The 18,367-nt window shown below is 38.5% G+C and overlaps 1 protein-coding gene and 1 pseudogene across 4 annotated transcripts in view; both read left to right on the top strand.

Moving 5' to 3' along the window:
- The window catches only part of slc38a12 (solute carrier family 38 member 12), a 49,884-nt gene that overhangs the window by 18,407 nt on the left and 13,110 nt on the right, over nt 1-18,367 (top strand). For 3 of the 4 annotated variants that reach the window (XM_086154080.1, XM_086154076.1, XM_086154077.1), the window contains 2 exons: nt 375-474; nt 1,219-1,315. In XM_086154080.1, the coding sequence (XP_086010206.1) occupies nt 375-474; nt 1,219-1,315 (197 nt within the window). The remainder of the gene's footprint in view (nt 1-374; nt 475-1,218; nt 1,316-18,367) is intronic. The other variant, XM_086154081.1, reaches the window with a different exon arrangement.
- On the top strand, nt 8,967-14,207 carry LOC147230632 (malate dehydrogenase, mitochondrial pseudogene; annotated as a pseudogene).

The raw sequence follows: 18,367 nt of genomic DNA, 5'->3' as shown, positions 1-18,367 counted from the left end.
GAACCCCCTTTCAAGAATTCAGCAGTGAAATTGATATGTAGTTACTGGTGGTGATATTTATATCAGGATGGCAGCTGGGGCAAGATAATGAAAACTTTTATTCATGGTGTTATTAATTTCTAATTACTACAATCACTTCTTTTCATTGGAGCAATTAGACAGTGATGTGACTGACAATGACATGTCAATAGAAATGACACCACACTCCTAGAATCTGACATAAAACGTCAGGCAACCACATTTCCTGAAGAATATGTTGATGACAGCTGATAAAGATGACAAATGTGTTTGCTTAGTACCTTTTAGCCTTTAATAGTTTTATAAATGTGCTGGTTTAATTCACATCTAGAGTAATATCTATTTTTGTCTTTCAGTCGGTGTCAATATGTTCTACATCTGTATCATTGTCTATCTGTATGGAGACCTGGCCATCTATGCAGCAGCCGTGCCTATCTCTCTAATGGAAGTAGCCTGGTAAGACCAATTTTTAAATGTTACTTTATTCATTTGGTTTAATTATAAAATAAAAAATACACATAGCTTTATTTTAGCCCTCTCTGAGAAGATTTAAACATTTATCACCTAGGCATATTTGGCACGCTGAAGCATATCTGTCCTTGTCTCCTTGGCTTCTCTTTCCTCACACTTTGATGGGTTTTGCACCTTATGAACTGAAGAGCGAGACAATAAAACCTTGCTGACAGAGGCCTTTAGGCCTGCTAACCTCTCACTGGCATTATAGCGGTTTTTGACTTCCTTCCAGGCAAATACTTATTGTGAGACTGTTGGCCAGACTGGATGGGTGCTATTGTATGTATTTACAGATTTCCCTTCTCTACTCACCCTGACAGAACTTTCCACTATTTATTTGTATAGATTTTTTTTTCCCAAACCTTTGGTGTTTTATTCACTTTGAGCAAATTGAGTTATTACAGCAGATTATTTATTCGACTCAAATATTTTCTTTCCAAATATAAGCTACCAAGCTACTTATGTTTATCTGCCGGCTTTGTTTTAAGCAGATAGAGACTGCAGGCTTACACTGATATCATTTATATTCTTACTGTAGAGGCGTCTTTGACTTCAGCTGATGGAATTGTACTTTTACAGTACAAGAAGAAATTGAGCTTTATGTTGAATTTTAGTGCAATGGTGCTCATGATTTTCCAGTTAAATAACTTTGAACTAATTAATTCCTTCATATTTGTTCCCATCCAGTGGAAACCACTCGTGCACAGCAGGGAGTGTGAAATACAATGACACCGATCCATGTTGGGGCTCTGTCACCAGGAAAAATGCATACAGAGTGTTTCTAGTAAGTAATTTCCTCATTTTCTACAGTATGTGTCTCCCTACTTTAACAGTCTGTTTCAAAACACTTTAGCATGTATGAGTTTTCAGCCTCTTCATTCTAATATATGAAAAATGTAACTTTGCCCAGGCTTATACTCAAGAACTCATTTCAGCTCAGACCTGGTCCTGACTAGTCTTTAAAAACATCAGGTGAGGCATACAAGTCATAGGCATATGAAAAGGTCCCGTCTTGTGCTGGATTTTACTGTTGGGAATCTAATCTAATATTTAGCATCACAATATGTTTCCTATACAAGCTTAGTGTAATTATTAGCATGTAGGATACAATTGTACAGCTTTTCTATTTTGAATATTATTAATATACAGGAAGGGTATCCTTAAAATTATGATATTCTTAACTTAAAATTTTGTTGCACAACCTTTAACATTCTCCCAGAGGCTTTGTGGCCTGTCAGTATGAAGTGTGGGATACCATTCTTATTATCCATTATTATTATCTTCAGTTCAACATAAATTTTGCTTTTGCAGCAAAGTTCATGGAGGTTGGTTACAGCCATGTGGACCCGAGACATCTGAATAACATGTGCAGTTGGAGATGGTCTTACAGCCTTCACCTTTAGCACGCTTGTTGATAATTTTCTTTCTGATTTCCTGAGACAAATCCTCTTTGCTTTCTGTCCATGCTCAGTGAGCTCATACCATATCACCAAACAGCACAGTGACTACTTGTCACCCTTTAAATAGACTGACTGCAAATTAGATGACACACATTAGTTTAACAATTACCCATGGACAAATTATTTTCAATCTTTTGTAGGAGTACCAGCATTTTTTTAATTATTCCGATGAACGACAATTCAAAGGCAGTGTTTGATTCTCAATCAGTCAATCCTTTTATTTGTCATTGTCAAAGAACACACGGTTGGAGGTATCATTTGGAGGATCCCCCACTGACATTGTACACCTATAAAGTGAGAGAAAAAGAAAGTACAAAAAGTGCGTATGGCATTATCCTGCCAGTTATTGGATGATTTATTTTTGAGACATAGTTCACAGGAACTGTATTGGAGGCCCGGGGGGGGGGGGGGGGTGATCACTTATTAGCCTTACTTCTGTTGGTGGAAGCTACGGGCTAATCTGGTGGTTCAAGTGCTCAGAGGGCAGCTAGTGGAAGAGGTTACGTGCAGGGTGTTAGTGGTACCGTAGGATGTGTGGACTCGCTTCAGACCGCGGTAGGTGTGGATGTTATTGATCCCTGGAAAACCGGTCCCGATGCTTCTCTGTACTTTTTCCACCACTCTCTGGAGGGCCCGCTACTCTGTCTAAGTGCAGCTGGAAAACCGCACTAACCACACACTCTTATTGGTGAATTTTCAGAGAATATTCATTTATTATTACTTTTGTCAGTTTCAAGTTATTTCATTGACCATTGTGGAGTTTTCTTTCACTGACAGAGGGGTGCCAACAATTATGCCTTGGGGTACGTACCTCCACTGTCCATCGGATGAGTGTCCTTGAAGTCTTAAGAGAGTACTAACACTGATTTTCCAAGCAACTTTAAGTTAACATAGTGACAGTGATAGATGTGCTGATCTCTGTCTTCATAATTTGGCTCTCCTCCCACCTGTCTGCTTGCTCTCCATCCTAAAGTCACCTTCACTGTAACTGAGAAGTTTGTCCTTGAAAAATTTGCAGGATGAGCCTCTTGCTTTTTTAGAAGTAATAAAGGATTGTGATTTGCAGACAGTTTGTTTACACCTGCGTTTTTGAAAAATGATTTCTTTGTACCTCCTGTCTGCTTCGGAAAACATTGTGGATCTTTAACACAAAATGCAAAGTGGAGGAATCAACATCCTAAATAGCTGGGAAACATTCAGTCAACTCAGAACGGTACAAAACATGAGGCCTTTGGTACAGTTATGATAGTTTGATAGTTAGTGTAATGAAGAATTAAACAAAACACGAGCTATATTCCTCTCCTGATGAGCAGAGTTCTCAACGTTTTCTGAGATTATCTGTCCTCATTGTGTCACAGAAAAATCAAAATGTGGTTAACCCATTCATACTGTTTGACAATTTTAAGACATTTGTGACTGGACCTTGGAAATACAAAAATCAAATATTTCACTTTTTCAGCATATAAAAAAGGACTGTTAGGGAACATGCCATAGATGCTGTGCAGGACTGTCTCAGAAAATTAGAATATTGTGATAAAGTTCTTTATCTTCTGTAATGCAATAACAAAAACTAAAATGTCATACATTCTGGTTTCATTACAAATCAACTGAAATACTACAAGTCTTTTATTATTTTAATATTGCTGATTATGGCTTACACCTTAAGAAAACTCAAAAATCCTATCTCAAAGTATTAGAATATCATGAAAAAGTCATTTTTGTTTTTGTAATTGCATTACAGAAGATAAAGAACTTTATCACAATATTCAATTTTTCTGAGACAGTCCTGTATTAACTGAAAGCAGTATCTAGCACCAGCTCTGCTCAGCCTGAAGATAAACCTCACAGGTTATTGTTGAAAGGCTTGGCTTTACTCAGTACAAGGCCCAACCAGCAGGCATTTTTGGATCCTTTGAATAGTGCCTCAATGTTTATTTTTATGCCTCCCAGTATCTGTTACATTTAAAAACAACTACTCAGGATTAATTTGAGATACTTCCCCCTGGTATACCTGTAGGCCTACAGTCAGGCTTTTAGCACTTGAATATACTTGCTAAAACTACACAAAAACAAAGCCAAGGTCAGGTTCCTTCTTGCTTAAACTGGACCAGCATTTAAATAGTAAAAGGTTGCTTGTTTTCATTTTCAACAGAAACCCAACCCCCCAAAACAAATAAAGACACAAACCAGCAACGAATAAACAAGTCATTCTTCCTTTTTTCATTCAGCTGCTCCCTTCAGGGGTCGCCACAGCTAATTAGCTTTATTAGTCTAACATTATTTACCCACTTCTGTCCAATTAACTTATTTCATATCCTCTTTCACTACATCCATAAATCTTCTCTGTCACTGCCTCTAAACAATACAACATTGCTGGTCTCACTGCTGCCTTGTACATCTTTCCTTTTATTCCGTTCTCTCTGCCGTCCAACCTGCTTGAATGCATTTCTTCACCTCTTTTTCACCTCTCCATTGCTCTGGACTGTTGACCATGAGCACTCAAAATCCTCCACCTTCTTTATCTCCATTCACTGTAGCCTCATGGCTACCCTTCACTTGGTTCCCTGTCATTCACACACATTCATTATTTCTTGTTGTGTCTACTCTTCATTCCCCTCCTTTCCGGGGCAGAACTCCTTCTCTTGAGATTTTCCTCCACCTGCTCCCTGCTCTTGCAACAGATCACAATGTCATCGGGAAACATTATAGTCCACGAAGATTCCCGTCTAACCTCATCTGTCAGCCTGTCCATCACTTATGTAAAGAAAAAGGGTCTCAGAGCTGATCCCTGATGTGGTTCCACCTCAACGTTGAACTTCTGTCACACCCAATACACATCTCACCACTGTTTCTGACACATGATCTGACACAAGTCTGGCACCAGTCTAACATACTTCTCTGCCATTCCAGACTTCCTCACACAGTACCGTAGTTACTCTCTTGGCAACCTGTTGTATGCTTTGTTGTTTGCAAAGGCACTATGCAGCTCCCTCCAACCGTCTGTACTTCTCTATCAACATTCTTAAAGCAAACGCTATATCTGTAGTACTCTTTCCGGACATGAAACACGCTGTTGGTCACAATGCTCCCCTCTGGTCTCAGTCTAGTTTCCACTACTCTTTCCCATAACTTAATTGTATGGCTCATCAACTGTATTCCTCTATAGCAGGGGCGGGCAAACTTTATAGCTCAGGGGCCGCATTTGACTTGTAAAATTTGACAGACTGGCTGGGTCACCACAAGAAACGATATATATTAAAAAAAAAAAAAAAATAACAGTACATATCAGACTCATCTGACATTTGCTTTGAAAATAAAACTAGCTTGGTTTTGAAGGCTCAGAAGTTGCTTGCATTTTGTGCGCCAACCAGTTTTACCCTTGTAGCTTCACGTCTAGCTCATGTCCACAGAAAAGGCTAAAGCAAAAAGCCAATCTGTGTCATTCAGCTCGGGAAAATTCTGTCCTCAAGTAGCTCCAAAACTGAAAGAGCTCCCACATTCATTGATCCAATCATTGAAATCAAGTATGAATTCTGTACCAATCTTTGGCGGGCCGGATTAAAAAGGCCAACGGGCTGGATGTGGCCCGCGGGCCGTAGTTTGCCCACCCCTGCACTATAGTTTCCGCAATTCTGCACATCTCCCTTATTCATTAAAATAGGCAGACTTCACTGGCTACACTGTCACTTACCGCTACTTTGCACTTTGTCACTGATCTCCTTTAAATTGCATCATCTGTACAAGATGGGTGTACCTGTGTGCTCCCACCTGTTACCCTATGTTCCTGTCTCTCCTGTATTCACGACAGTAATTTCCGTCGTTTTTGAAAATCTGCCAACATCTGTCCCTTTTGTACCAATTCTCACAGTCTCTTCCCCACCTCAGTTGCCTGCACCAACATGTCCATTGAAGTTTGCATCCATTACTATTCTGTCATCTGTGGGGTTGTTCTGCATCACTTCAACTAACTCACTGCAGATTTTCTTTTTCTTCCAACTCGCATGCCATCTGTGGGGCATAGCCACTCACAACATTGAGTATCACACCATCAATTTCTAGCCTCTGACTCATCCTTAGGACACTTTTTTAAAAACTATTACATCCAGAACATTCCTAACAACATCCTCCTTCATAATAACTTCTACTAATTTCTCTTTGTATCAATACCATGACAAAACAACGTAGACCTGCTCCTAACCTTGTAGCCTTGTAGCCTCCACCTGGTGTCTTTAACACAGTATATCTACCTTCCTTCTTCTCATCAAGTCAACCAGTTCTTTAACTTTTCCTGGCATTGTCCTAATATTCAAAGTCCTTAAATACCTACATTTCTGAACAAAAAATGCAAGTGCATGAACAACATTTTGATAATAATTTGATACATTTTTTTTTTTTTTTTTTGAAAAGTCCAACAACTAGCAGGCTGCTAAATGTGGGCTGAGATATGCTTTTGCACACCGCCTGTGCTATAGCATTATGAGAATCCCAGCATTAGTTCTTTGGGCCTTGTATTTAATTCTACTGTTTTTTGTGCTTTTTTTTAAATTAGTGAGAACCACACAGGTGAAGAAAGATATTGTAGTCAAACATCGAAAAGGAATTCTTTTTTGTTGGATCTCGCTCTACTGTACTGTATGGTGAGACAGGCGCTCTGTGCCATATTGAAGAATGAAGAGCCAATAAGGGAGCTGATGCTCTGTATTACAAAGCAGAGGCAGTATGTATTAAGAAAACAAGTTTTGTTGACTATCCTGAGCAGGCAATATTTTTAAAAATGTAAGTCTATTAGTGGGGTCAGGGAGGAACTAATCCATTTTCTATTGTTTCTTTGGGAACATTTGTTTTGGTTTGTATACATTTTAGTTTAAGAAAAACAGTTAGGAAAGAGTGGTACAGAAGTACCACTGTAAAAATGGTCAATCCGTGAAGTATCAACTTTGTAACCTCTTAAAGAAAAAAAAAAGCATTTGGGATTTTACCAGCTGATTATATATCTCATTATTTATTATTTATTATTGACTTTACACTTTGAATGTCTAGTCTGTCACAAGTTCTTCCCATGAATCTCTGAAAGCTCTTAAGCAGATCAATTCACTTCGAAAATTACTCTTCCACTAATTGACTTTCATATTCGGTGACCTAGTGGACTACTCCCTACGTCTGCAATTTTCTTTTCTCTATGGGTAAGAAAGATTCAGATGAAGGCCATTGCATAGCAGAGCAACCAGCAGCTGTGATTGAAGAGATTAAGCGCCCACTCAAAGGTGATGCCATTTTGTGCTCAACTCAAAACCATCTCCAGGACCCCAATTAAACTTTTTTTCCTGTCCTTTATTGACTTCTGCTAAGTTTTTGTTTGTAATTTCTTGCCATCAGTGTAGTTTTATCACAATTGCAGCACAAGTGGTAGCTGGTAAATGCACCCCTGCTGTGCCAACAGCAATTTGAATAGCTTGTTTACTGTCTTCTTAGTATGTGGAAAGTGATAGAAAATCAATGCAGTATATGAGCACAAAGGCACTTTATGCTTGCGTGGCATTGTTTGCTTTTTATCTTTCTGCAGCTGTTTAATGGCTGTGTGCACTGTGCCATGCATTGAAATAACATTAAAGTACAGCAAGGATGTCCTCAAGAAGTTTAGAAATTAAATATGCTGTTTTTAGTCAGCAAAACAGACCTTGTTTGTAAATTTGCCAAGCATTTGCTAAGGGGCACACAAGTGGCCTTGAGAAGTGTTATGGAAACTGTTATTGTTTATACATTTTTACCGTCTATCACGTAATTAACAGAAATAATTCGGGGCATATTGGACTTAATCATGTTTAACCCTAATGGAAAGCAAGGTCAGGCCAATTGTAGCCAACAAGAGAAGGTCCTCATCTACTGTTTTTAGAATTGAACAGAACCTTTTCTTTTTAAATAGATATTCTGTCTTGCTATGATGTGGGCTAAGTTAGATTTTCATGCATTCTTTCATCTATTATTGATGCTTTAGCTTAAAGAGCTTTTTTTGCCTCATGCTCATGTTTTGCCTAAATTATATGGCAATGACATTCTACTTATCATTATATTACAAACCTATGAATTATGCAGTTTCAATTAATTTTTTTTCTCTTTCTAGTTTTTTCTTTATAAATTGACACAGTTTATGCAGATCTTTTTTCTGTTTTTTTCTACCAAAAATCTTTGTTATGGAACAACTTTGACACCAACAGAGACAAATTAGCAGTAGAGAATTAATAATTTATGCAGTAAAATTTAATCTGCTCAAGATGTGAGATTGCAGCAAATTATGTGGTGTACAGCAGATAGTTTGTATATCAGCTGTTCACTTGAAATTACTTCCAAACATAAAAGTCAGAACTTATATTGGAGATGTCAGTGTTATTTATTGGACGCAAAACACGTATTTTCACATATTGAAAGCTATTATTCCTGGCGGGAAATTGTTGATCCTCAGCAAGTAGCCCATCTCGAACCTTGGAGCAGTGGGCGGCCACTGAGATGCATCTGGAGAGCAATTTGGAGTTCAGTTTCCTTTCAGCAACAATTTGGGAGGAGCTTGGGAATTGAACCATGACCTTTCATTTCCAAGATGACTGCTCTCACACACTGAGCCACACTGGAATGGCTCAGGTGTTGTACTGTATTTCTTATAAAGTGTGTCTGTTACTCAAAAAAAGAAAAAAATCCGTCCTCACATATGTGACTGTTTTAAGTTCCTGGAGCTGCGCATTTTTTCTGCTCTGTCAATTTGAATAATAAACCATACCATTTAGGAAAACACCAACTTTAGGACCAGTTGTATTGCAATTATACATTAGGCAGATATCACTGGCATCTTAAAGAATGACTGCAAATTTGCACTGAAGTGCCTTGTCTAATGGGAAGTACCTAAGTATGTAAGGCTTAGTTACAAATTGTGGAGAGATAAGCTGACAGAGGGTAAAATAGGGATAATTGCAGTGGTCATAAATGTTTGAGCTGTGTCCATTGTTACGGAAGAAAGAGGATCAAGCTGCACTGGAAACCCTGGGCCCTGCAAATGAGGTCGAGGTAGTCAAAGATCTGAAGAACTCAAGATTGTTTGTGAGCAGCAGGATGGTTTCAAGCCTATAAAGAGCACTACAGATGCAGTATTTATTTTACGGATGACCAAGAAGGTTAGCGGGAGCCGCACTGTGCCTTTCAAGATCTGGAAAAGAAACAAACCATAGGGTGCTGAGAGAGGAACTATGGTACTGTGTAATGAAGTCTTGAGTGGCAGAAAAATATGTTTGATTGGTGCAGGCCATGTATGAGAGCTGTGAGGCAGTGGTTAAGGTTCGCTGTAGGTGTGACAAAGAAGTTCAAGGTGGAGGCGGAATCAGCTCTGAGCCCGTTCTGGTTTGCAGCGGTGATGGACAGGCTGGCAGATGAGGCTAGACAGGAATTTTTATGGACTGTGATATTTGCAGATGACATTGTGATTTGTAGTGAGGGCAGGGTTCAGTTGGACAAAAATCTCGAGAGGTGGAAGAATGCCTCTGGAAAGGAGGGGCATGAAGGCTGAGAGTGGAGATAAAGAAGGTGGCCATTATAAAATTAAAGGTGTCCAGAAAGTGGTGCGACAAAAAGACAGGAAGGAGAGCTGAAGGTAGCAGAGTTGAAGATGTTAAGATTTTATTTGCGAGTGACTAGAATATAGGGAGAATAGGAGGTAACCTCAGAGAGCTTATATAGTGGAGGGATAGTGAATATATTGGTAGAAGGATATTGATGTTGGCTCTGCCAGGGAGGAGGCCTGGAGGAAGACCGAAGAAAAGATTTATGGATGTAGTGAAAGAAGACATGAAGTTAGCTGGTGTGAAAGAAGAGGATACAGAGAATATGGTTTGTTGAAGGAAGTTGATTTGCTACCCCTGAAGGGAGCAGCCAAAATAAGAAGTGCTTTTGTTATCTCATTTTTTGGAAAAGGGGAGTATAGCAGGGAAATATTTACATTGCAAATGTGAAAATGTTGAAACATTGCTGTGCAAGAAGATTTCAGATCTGAAGGTCTTAATTGTTATCTGAAAGCAATCAGACCTAATTTCCATAAAGTGAACAGCAGACAGGTTACAAGTTGCCTATTGCTTTGGGGGCCAGTACTAACTAATGTTATTGCTTGTGTGGCTGCATATTTGAATGCTGCAGGTTCTCCTGAGGCGTGACCCTCCTTCTTGCTGTCTTTTAGCATTGATTGGGTGATTAAGCCATTGCTATTTTCTTAGGGAAATGCTACTCAAGTTTCCGCTGACCCATGATGCCCTTCATGGGTCAGTTGAGAATAAAAATCCCCAATCATTGTTCATTTTGGTTATTTCTTGGTGATATGGCAGAAGGTGTTTCCCAATACATCTTTTACTCTTTTTCAATAGATGATGCTAAAGTGAAAAAATGATTTTCATAGACATAGATGAAAATCGTTTTTTGAGGCAAACATTTAGATGAAATGATTTACTGCACATAAGGTGAAACTAATTAGCACCCTTACCTGCCACACCAGTACAATATAAAATGAGAATCTGTAAAGGTTAACATTTGATGGGGTGGCCGGTACGAGGACGCTGATCTATTGTTCTGTGAGGTCTCTACAGTGAATGCACAATCCATAAAGTATCAGAGTCAGATATTGGTATTATTTGGTGAATTTGGATTTAAAAATGAAAACAAACTATTAAGTTGTGAAGTGAATAGAAATCCAATAGAATAGTGAATAGAAAACTGAAAAATAGGTATTATTTATAGAATTACGAATGTTAACCACTTAAATCCAGGGGTGTCCAATACAACACACCCATGACTTGATACCAAGGCCATTGTTTTGGATTTAATGACTATAATGAATAATTCATGATTCATTACACTAGTAGCAATGACAACCTCATGCCCTGTCCTTGACCAGACCACATAGCTGTATAAATAAGTGATTTACATCATAAGGGGCGGCGCGACTCAGGGGGCTTAGAACGGTCGTCCTTGGAACCGGACATTCCTGGTTCGATTCTGGCCTTCCTACTAGCCTGTCAAAGTGTTGTCGAGCAGGATACTGAACCCCCTAACTGCTCCCCTTGCACCGCTAAGTGGCTACCAACTGCTCATGGTTCATCTGTGGTGAGTTCAATGCGTAAAGAAATTTCCTGCAAGGGATTAATAAAAAATTCAAAAAAATGTTATTGCTTTGGTTTAGATACTTAAAATTAAACCGTTTGAGTGTCCCTCTTTTGAGCAAACTACTCTTTCCCCTGCACACATCATCCCTCCATAAATTACAGTTGCTTTTCAATACATAATATTGAATACTATTTAAAATGTCTCTTTATTCTGAATTATGTATGTGCTCAATGTTGTGGCACAGTGATCCTCATGTTTACATTTGGTGTGATATGATACTTGTTCCTTGTTTTAAGGATATTGTGTACACTTTTAAAAGATTAATAAAATATATATAAATTAGCGGCATTACATTAGTCATGAAAATTCAAGAATCCACACCTTGAAGATTCTCTTCAACTGATACTAATGCCAATATCAACATTGCCTGTAAGATGCATAATAATATCTGCAAGCTGGTACAAATGGACATCTAAAAAAAAAAAATTAAATATGGAAACAAAAATTACTGATGACTTATAAGTGTCACTGCCATGAAAATACATACCTGCTATTTTGTATACCATCCTTCGCTATTAAGGTAAACAACAGATTCATGTTTATTTATGATATTACTTTTAAACATACATATAGAGGACAGCGAATTCTCAAGCCATCTGTGGATGGCATACATAGTCTTACTCCTACATTAGTGAGATCTGTGACCCTGATCACAAAACGTGTCTATCCTTGAATGGATGGACATCAGGTTGCAGTTGTTTTTCAGGTAGGTGAGTGAAGAAAATCAACTTTTTAATTATACACTCTTGCAAATTGCTAAGGACTCATCATTGCTTTTGCTTCCGATTCTCAAAAAGTCTCTCTGTCAATAGGTATAGAACTGGTGAGTGGTTTAGTTTCATATATGTGTCTGAACATTCTGTCAGGGAAAATTAAAAAAACTTTGGTAGCCACCATAGTCATTAAATTCTGCTCTAACTAGAAAAAGAACAACCATAGCATATTTGTTGAAGCATACTGAAGTCCCCATTACCACAAATTATAGTGTTCAGTATGGCGCTAGGATTAGGAATTTCGATTAATTAAGATTGTGACAGGCTCTCCCTTTCCTACTCAATGCACAGGAGTAGGAGAAGCAGCACTTTTAGAATACACAGATCAGAAAAGATACTTAAATTGGGTTATGTATTTTCTTTTGAATATTGCTATAGTACTTGTCAACATTTAGCACAAAGAAAAAACAGGCAAAATAAAATCTTACAAAACTAGTCATTGCATTTGTACTGTACAATTAGATGTCCAGAAAAGTCATAATGTTACATTAATTTCAGTAATATTAACATCAGGAGAAAAAAAATAAAATTGGTGCAGATGTTACCTAACATGAAAATTATTTATATTACTTGTCACTTTTGGCTGTATTTTCCAAAGGGTACCCATGTTGGATTCAGGATACAAAAAAAAACATTCCTTGGATATCACTTATTTGAAATTTACTTTCACGTAGTGAAATATACTGGAATATAGACAAATACGATGATATATAATGTTCTTTTAATTGTGTTATGCTATTGTTATGCTAAATATACTAAGCCCCTTGTCTTTCTCCTGGCCCTACTGTGTTGTTGATCGACTGTTTAGTCCGGTTTTCTTGTATGAGCTTATTGCCTTTTTGATTCATGTAATGTTGAAACTTTCTGTGACGTCACTGTGAATGGGCACAAGCCAATGAGTAGTTGATGAGTAGTCTTCCGTTATCTCATGGATCTTTATAGGTAGTATGTGGCACCGATGCTGTGATGTTAACATAACAGTTTGAGCTATCAAGTGAAAATTAATACTGTGGTATTTCAGAATAGACATGTGTAAATTTGCTGCTTTTGGATATTTGGAGTACTATAATGGGCAGGTTGTATCTATATTCCCTGTCTGTCTTGTTATGAACACTAACATCAACACACTTGATGAAGTTGGTCAGAAATGCCGGTTTGCTTCCAGTCAACTTATGTATGAGGTCGTTCCACCAAGGCCAAACCCATCTCTCTCTTACCCAGCTGTAATTTCCTGGATTTCAGCATTTATCCAGAGATGCAGCATCCTGATGCCCAAAGCTGGAACAACTGGTCGCAGGATAATATAAAAGTGACAGTGCTGGGGGCATCAGGTGGCATAGGCCTACCACTGTCATTATTGCTCAAGAACAATCCCCTGGTGAATCGCCTTTCTCTGTATGACATTGAGCACACCCCTGGGTTTGCTTTAGAGCTCAGCCACACGGGGATAAGTAGCCACATTACTGGCCACATGGGTCCTGACCAGCTTGATGCCGCTCTTCAAGGCAGCAACATTGTTGTTATACCTGCTGGTTTGCCCAGAAAACCTGGCACGTCTGATGATGACCTGTTCAACACGAATGCTACCATTGTTGCTACATTGACGGATGCCTGTGCCCGTATCTGCCCAGAATCTATCATCTGCATCATCGCCAGCCCTGTCAACTCAACCATCCCTATTGCATCAGAGATCATGAAGAGACATGGCGTGTACAACCCCAACAAAATGTTTGGGATTACAACCGTGGACATTGTCAGAGCAAACACCTTTGTGGCAGAGCTCAAACGTCTTGATCCGGCTCATGTCAATGTACCGGTTATTGGAGGCCATGCTGGGAAGACCATCATTCCCCTGATCTCTCAGTGCTTTCCCAAAGTAGTTTTCTCTGATGAACAGCTCTCTTTGCTAACTGGTAGGATCCAGGAGGCCAGCAAAGAGGTGCTAATGGCCAAGGGTGGAATGGAAACTGCTGCACTATCATTGGCATATGCTGGTGCCCGCTTCATCTTCTCCATCCTAAATGCAATGAATGGAGATAAGGGTGTTATTGACTGTGCCTACGTAAGGTCTGATGTGACGGAGTGTAAGTACTTCTCTACTCCTCTCCTCCTGGGGAGGAATGGCATTGAGCAGAACCTTGGGCTGGGCAAGCTGTCTGACTTTGAGGAGAAGCTGGTAATTGATGCCATGGATGAGCTAAAGGCTTCCATCAAGAAAGGCGAGAATTTCGTCGCTAAAATTAAGTGAGCATTGAGAGTGGCAATATTATAATCCTTCAAGAAACCTATTTTAACTCATTTAAGGTAAACGTTAGACTCAATGTCTTGGTAATGATAACATTTTCTCTCATCACCCTGCAAAATAAGCTTTACAAATATTCATTCAATAAAATATGCTGTTCTGCTTTGTAAATAGTCCTGTGTCTATAATTGTAGATGCAGTACATAGACGATTCAAAATGTTTATCGTCATATGCACGGTTTTGTTTCCCTGTACAATGAATATCTTATTTTGCTGCCTACAGTGAAGCCAAATAGGTAGTAATAAATAAGAAATATATTGTTGCAGCCAAATGTAAACAGTGCAGGGAAATGTAAACTGCACAGACATGGAAAAAGTATTAGCAGATTGTGCAACTTGAGATGGTGCAGATTGACAGCTTGAAAGTTGAGTGGAACTTTGAGTGAGAAAACTTGAATTCAGGTGCATCTTGGATGCAGACAGTTAAATAAACAGTTCAGTAAAAATAATATTTGAGTACAGGGCTGTGTGTGCTGAATCTAAGGTGCAAAGACGTGAACAATCAAGAGCATCTTAATTTCTTAATTTTCTTAATTTCCAGAGTTTCTCCTCACCTTAGTGTCTCTTTTTCCTAAATTCTCTACTTCTATTTTTCTATTTACTTCTTATTAACCTTGACAATTTATATTTTATTGTATTTATTCTCCCTCCTTCCTACTCTTATCTATTACTGTTATGTTTTTGCTTGAAACTCTGGCACAACAATTTCCTTCGGGATAAATAAAGTTGTTCTCATCTCATTGTTCTGACGTAGAGCATAGTTATTGATCAGCAGTCTTAACGGCAGTTGGGTGGAATGAGTTCTTTAGTCATGTCCTACATTTCCCATTCTGGCCAGAGGGTAGGCATGTGAACGTCTGTGTTGGAGCTGGGTCTGGTCCTTGGTGATGGAGGCAGCTCTCCTGTGGACTCTGTAATTGGTATAAGATCAGCAAAACCCAACGCTCTCTCTGCATCTGTTTTTGGGGTCCAGAGCAAAGGTGCTGCGGTACCGTACGGTGATGCAGCTGGTAAAGATGCTCTTGACATTATATTGCTGAGGATCTTAGGCGACATGCCAAACCTCCTCAGAAAGCAAAGCCTCTGTTGAGCCCTCTTAACCATCTGCATGGTGTTGAGGAGCCGGGGGACGGCAGCTCAACAATGAGCTGTCGGCCCACTTACTTTACCCATCATGGGTAGAGCCCCCCGTCTCTCACAAGCAGGGACATATTTTTGAGTACCCCAACACACTCATGGCAAACTGATTTTTTTTTTTCTTTGAAGTACGTTTTAAAATGAAAAAGTATTTTTCAGTCCAGCTGGGTTAAACCGCCGCGTTTTCATTTTAAACGTAACATTTCAGAGATATAAAGGACATGTATTAGACTTTGTATTTTGTCACCACGACTGACAGCCTGTCAAAATAGCTGCACTCAGTTGCGGGTTGACTGCTGATAGGCTATGTGGAATAAACCTATTACAAAACAAAATATCCACATTGTAGAAATTTCTTAAATCCTGTTAAACAATCTCTGTCTATCATTTGTTCCAAAGATGTGATTAACACCTGCTGGGAAGAATCCAGAAATACAATATAGAGGACATGATAACAGACACTAAAGCTCAGAGGAATTACACAGCTGATGTCACATAGGAAAAGCAGGCAACCTATGATATCGATGTAAACAATGTTTTTATTAAATGGCCTACAGGATGACCTGAAGGAATTTTTTTTTTTTTTTTTTTTTTTTTGTGAAGTTCCTATATACATTGAGAATTTGATATATACACACACACACATACAGTATACAAACTGTATATATATATATATATATATATATATATAGTTGAAAATTATCTTTGATGTATTCTGGTCGAAAATGATGTTTAACATAGATTTCACTTATCCTGACAAATTTATAGTGCCAATCTGACTATCAGCCGACTCTCCATTTCCTGTCTTACTCACATTTAACGGCCACTCCTTCCTTAATGCCGAAGCATCTTTGCCTTTCAACACTTTGCCCTGTCTCCTCCGGTTCAGTGATTCAGGTGACTTATTATTGCTATCCCAAGGTTTTTTTTATGTATCCCCTGGGTTTATGTGGTCTATTTCATACAATTTCTATTCAATACCACCATGGTCAAGTTACCTTCAAGTCTTTTATCATATATGTCACAACCAAGCCAATGCTTTGCTCTATAATATACACTAACTCTGTTTTGTATAAGATGTAGATAAAGGGTAAATTTCTCAAAATCCTGTCACGTTAATTCAAGACCAGATGACTTTATAGAGCGTAATTTCTGTATTTTTCTAAAACTGTCAATTTTATAGATGCTCAAGCCATTTTTCATGACATATGTATGGTCTCTGGGAATTCATTTATTGGTTCATTTCCCTCTTATAATTAATATTAATCTTTCCAAGTAAAAAGACAGGTGAGTCATGGAAGGTTCATACCGCAAGTGTCAGCAATCTTTTGTTTCCGTTCCATCTTTCTGCTATACATGCAAGGTCTCAACATAGTCTCCTGATAAAAGATAAGAAGGTTGTTAAATAATTACAAATAATAATATAAAGGATAAATGATTGGTGGCCTGCAATGTTGTGTTTGAAATAAGTTTGGTAAAGAGATTAACTTCGGACACAAATGGTGGGGATCTTGGGATTGTGCAGATTTGGAAAACATAATTTCTTGTTCTGTTTGACTTTAGAGGATTATCAATCTCCATTCTGGCCCATAGCTTGGAACCACACAGACAGTCCATAGTCTTATTACGGGCTTTTATCCGTAGTGTAATCTGTACCCCTCAACTCTCATCGTATCTAGCAAAATAGCAGCACAAACGTCCCAAAGCTGACAGCTTTGCTGTCACGACTACAGTAATCGTATGTCTCCCTCTGGAGATGAATTGAGCTGCACTGATGTCCTAGAGCTAGAGGACATCTGTGCTATTGTGGTGACTGGCAGACCCAACAGAAGACAACAGAATAATATGTTTATTAATTACTGAAATGGAATGGATGGTCATGGGTTCACATATGTTGCCAACTGTGATAGACGAGGAGGACGTGCAAAAAAAGAACCGTTTGCATGTGTGGTGATTTTTGAGACCACTGGGTTGGTTCTTTTGGTCCGAATGACACAATCTAAAGCCGCTTTAAAGCCTTTCTGTTCCCTCTGCAATCTCTCAATTGCACATATAAAAAAACAAAAAAATAGCCTTCATCGTTTTTTCGATGTAGAACATTATTGACATATATAACCTGACCACTCTTTAGTAGTGATATATCTAAAAGTGTAGTGACAGATGGAAAGCTGCTGCTTTTTTTTTTTTTTTTTTGCAGCTCTTGATGAAGGCAGTGCCTTTACAGGCAATCGGAGCTTTGACCTGGGGGTTTTGAATTTATTGAAGACTGTAGATTGGTCCAAACATTCCCCAATTCACCCATCTTTGAGAGAGCCTGTAGGATCTGAGGGAGGAAATTGCCCCTCGGGAAGAAATCAAATTATAAATAAAGGCTGCAGTCTGAAATTGATACATTTGGCAATTTCTAGATATTAGTTGAAAGCACAAGTTAAAAACAAATGGGCTAGTTCTTGGTTGGTGGATGGATTATTTTTGTATGAAGTTTTAAAAATGGAAAAATTCTGAGTATACCACTCAAGTGATGGAGCTGGTGTATTCAACAAACTTAAAATGTACAACCTGTATTATTTGCCCAAATAGGAAGCAACTTGCTTTGGAAGCCTCTGATATTAAAATTCCCTACTGTGGTTAAAGCAGCTGTTTTCCAAACAGCTTTACCACCAGGAGTTTAATTTCTTTGCACTTATACAGAAAATGACATAGTTGGTCTATTATTTTACATCATAATGAGAAAAAAACACAAAAATGATCAGTGGTGACTCTTTGGTTGAATAATCCCAATCTGCAGCTTATTCCGGCTAACATTTTCACTTTGACAAATTTTATACACATAGTCTGTTTCAAGTCATGTTTGGATTTGAATTGAAATGATTTCAAGCGATTGTCATATAGTATATAACAAAAGCGAAAGTTCAAGACACAGTTCTGAGCACGATCCAGCTCGAATTTAGTTCAAGGAACTATCCTCA

Source organism: Fistularia commersonii, chromosome 10 (assembly GCF_037954325.1).
Source record: "Fistularia commersonii isolate RoL2024-O1a breed Wild chromosome 10, RoL_Fcom_v1.0, whole genome shotgun sequence".
Classification (NCBI taxonomy): Eukaryota; Metazoa; Chordata; class Actinopteri; order Syngnathiformes; family Fistulariidae; genus Fistularia; species Fistularia commersonii.
The sequence above is the reverse complement of the archived record's forward strand: the minus strand, read 5'-3'. Positions and strand labels throughout refer to the sequence as shown.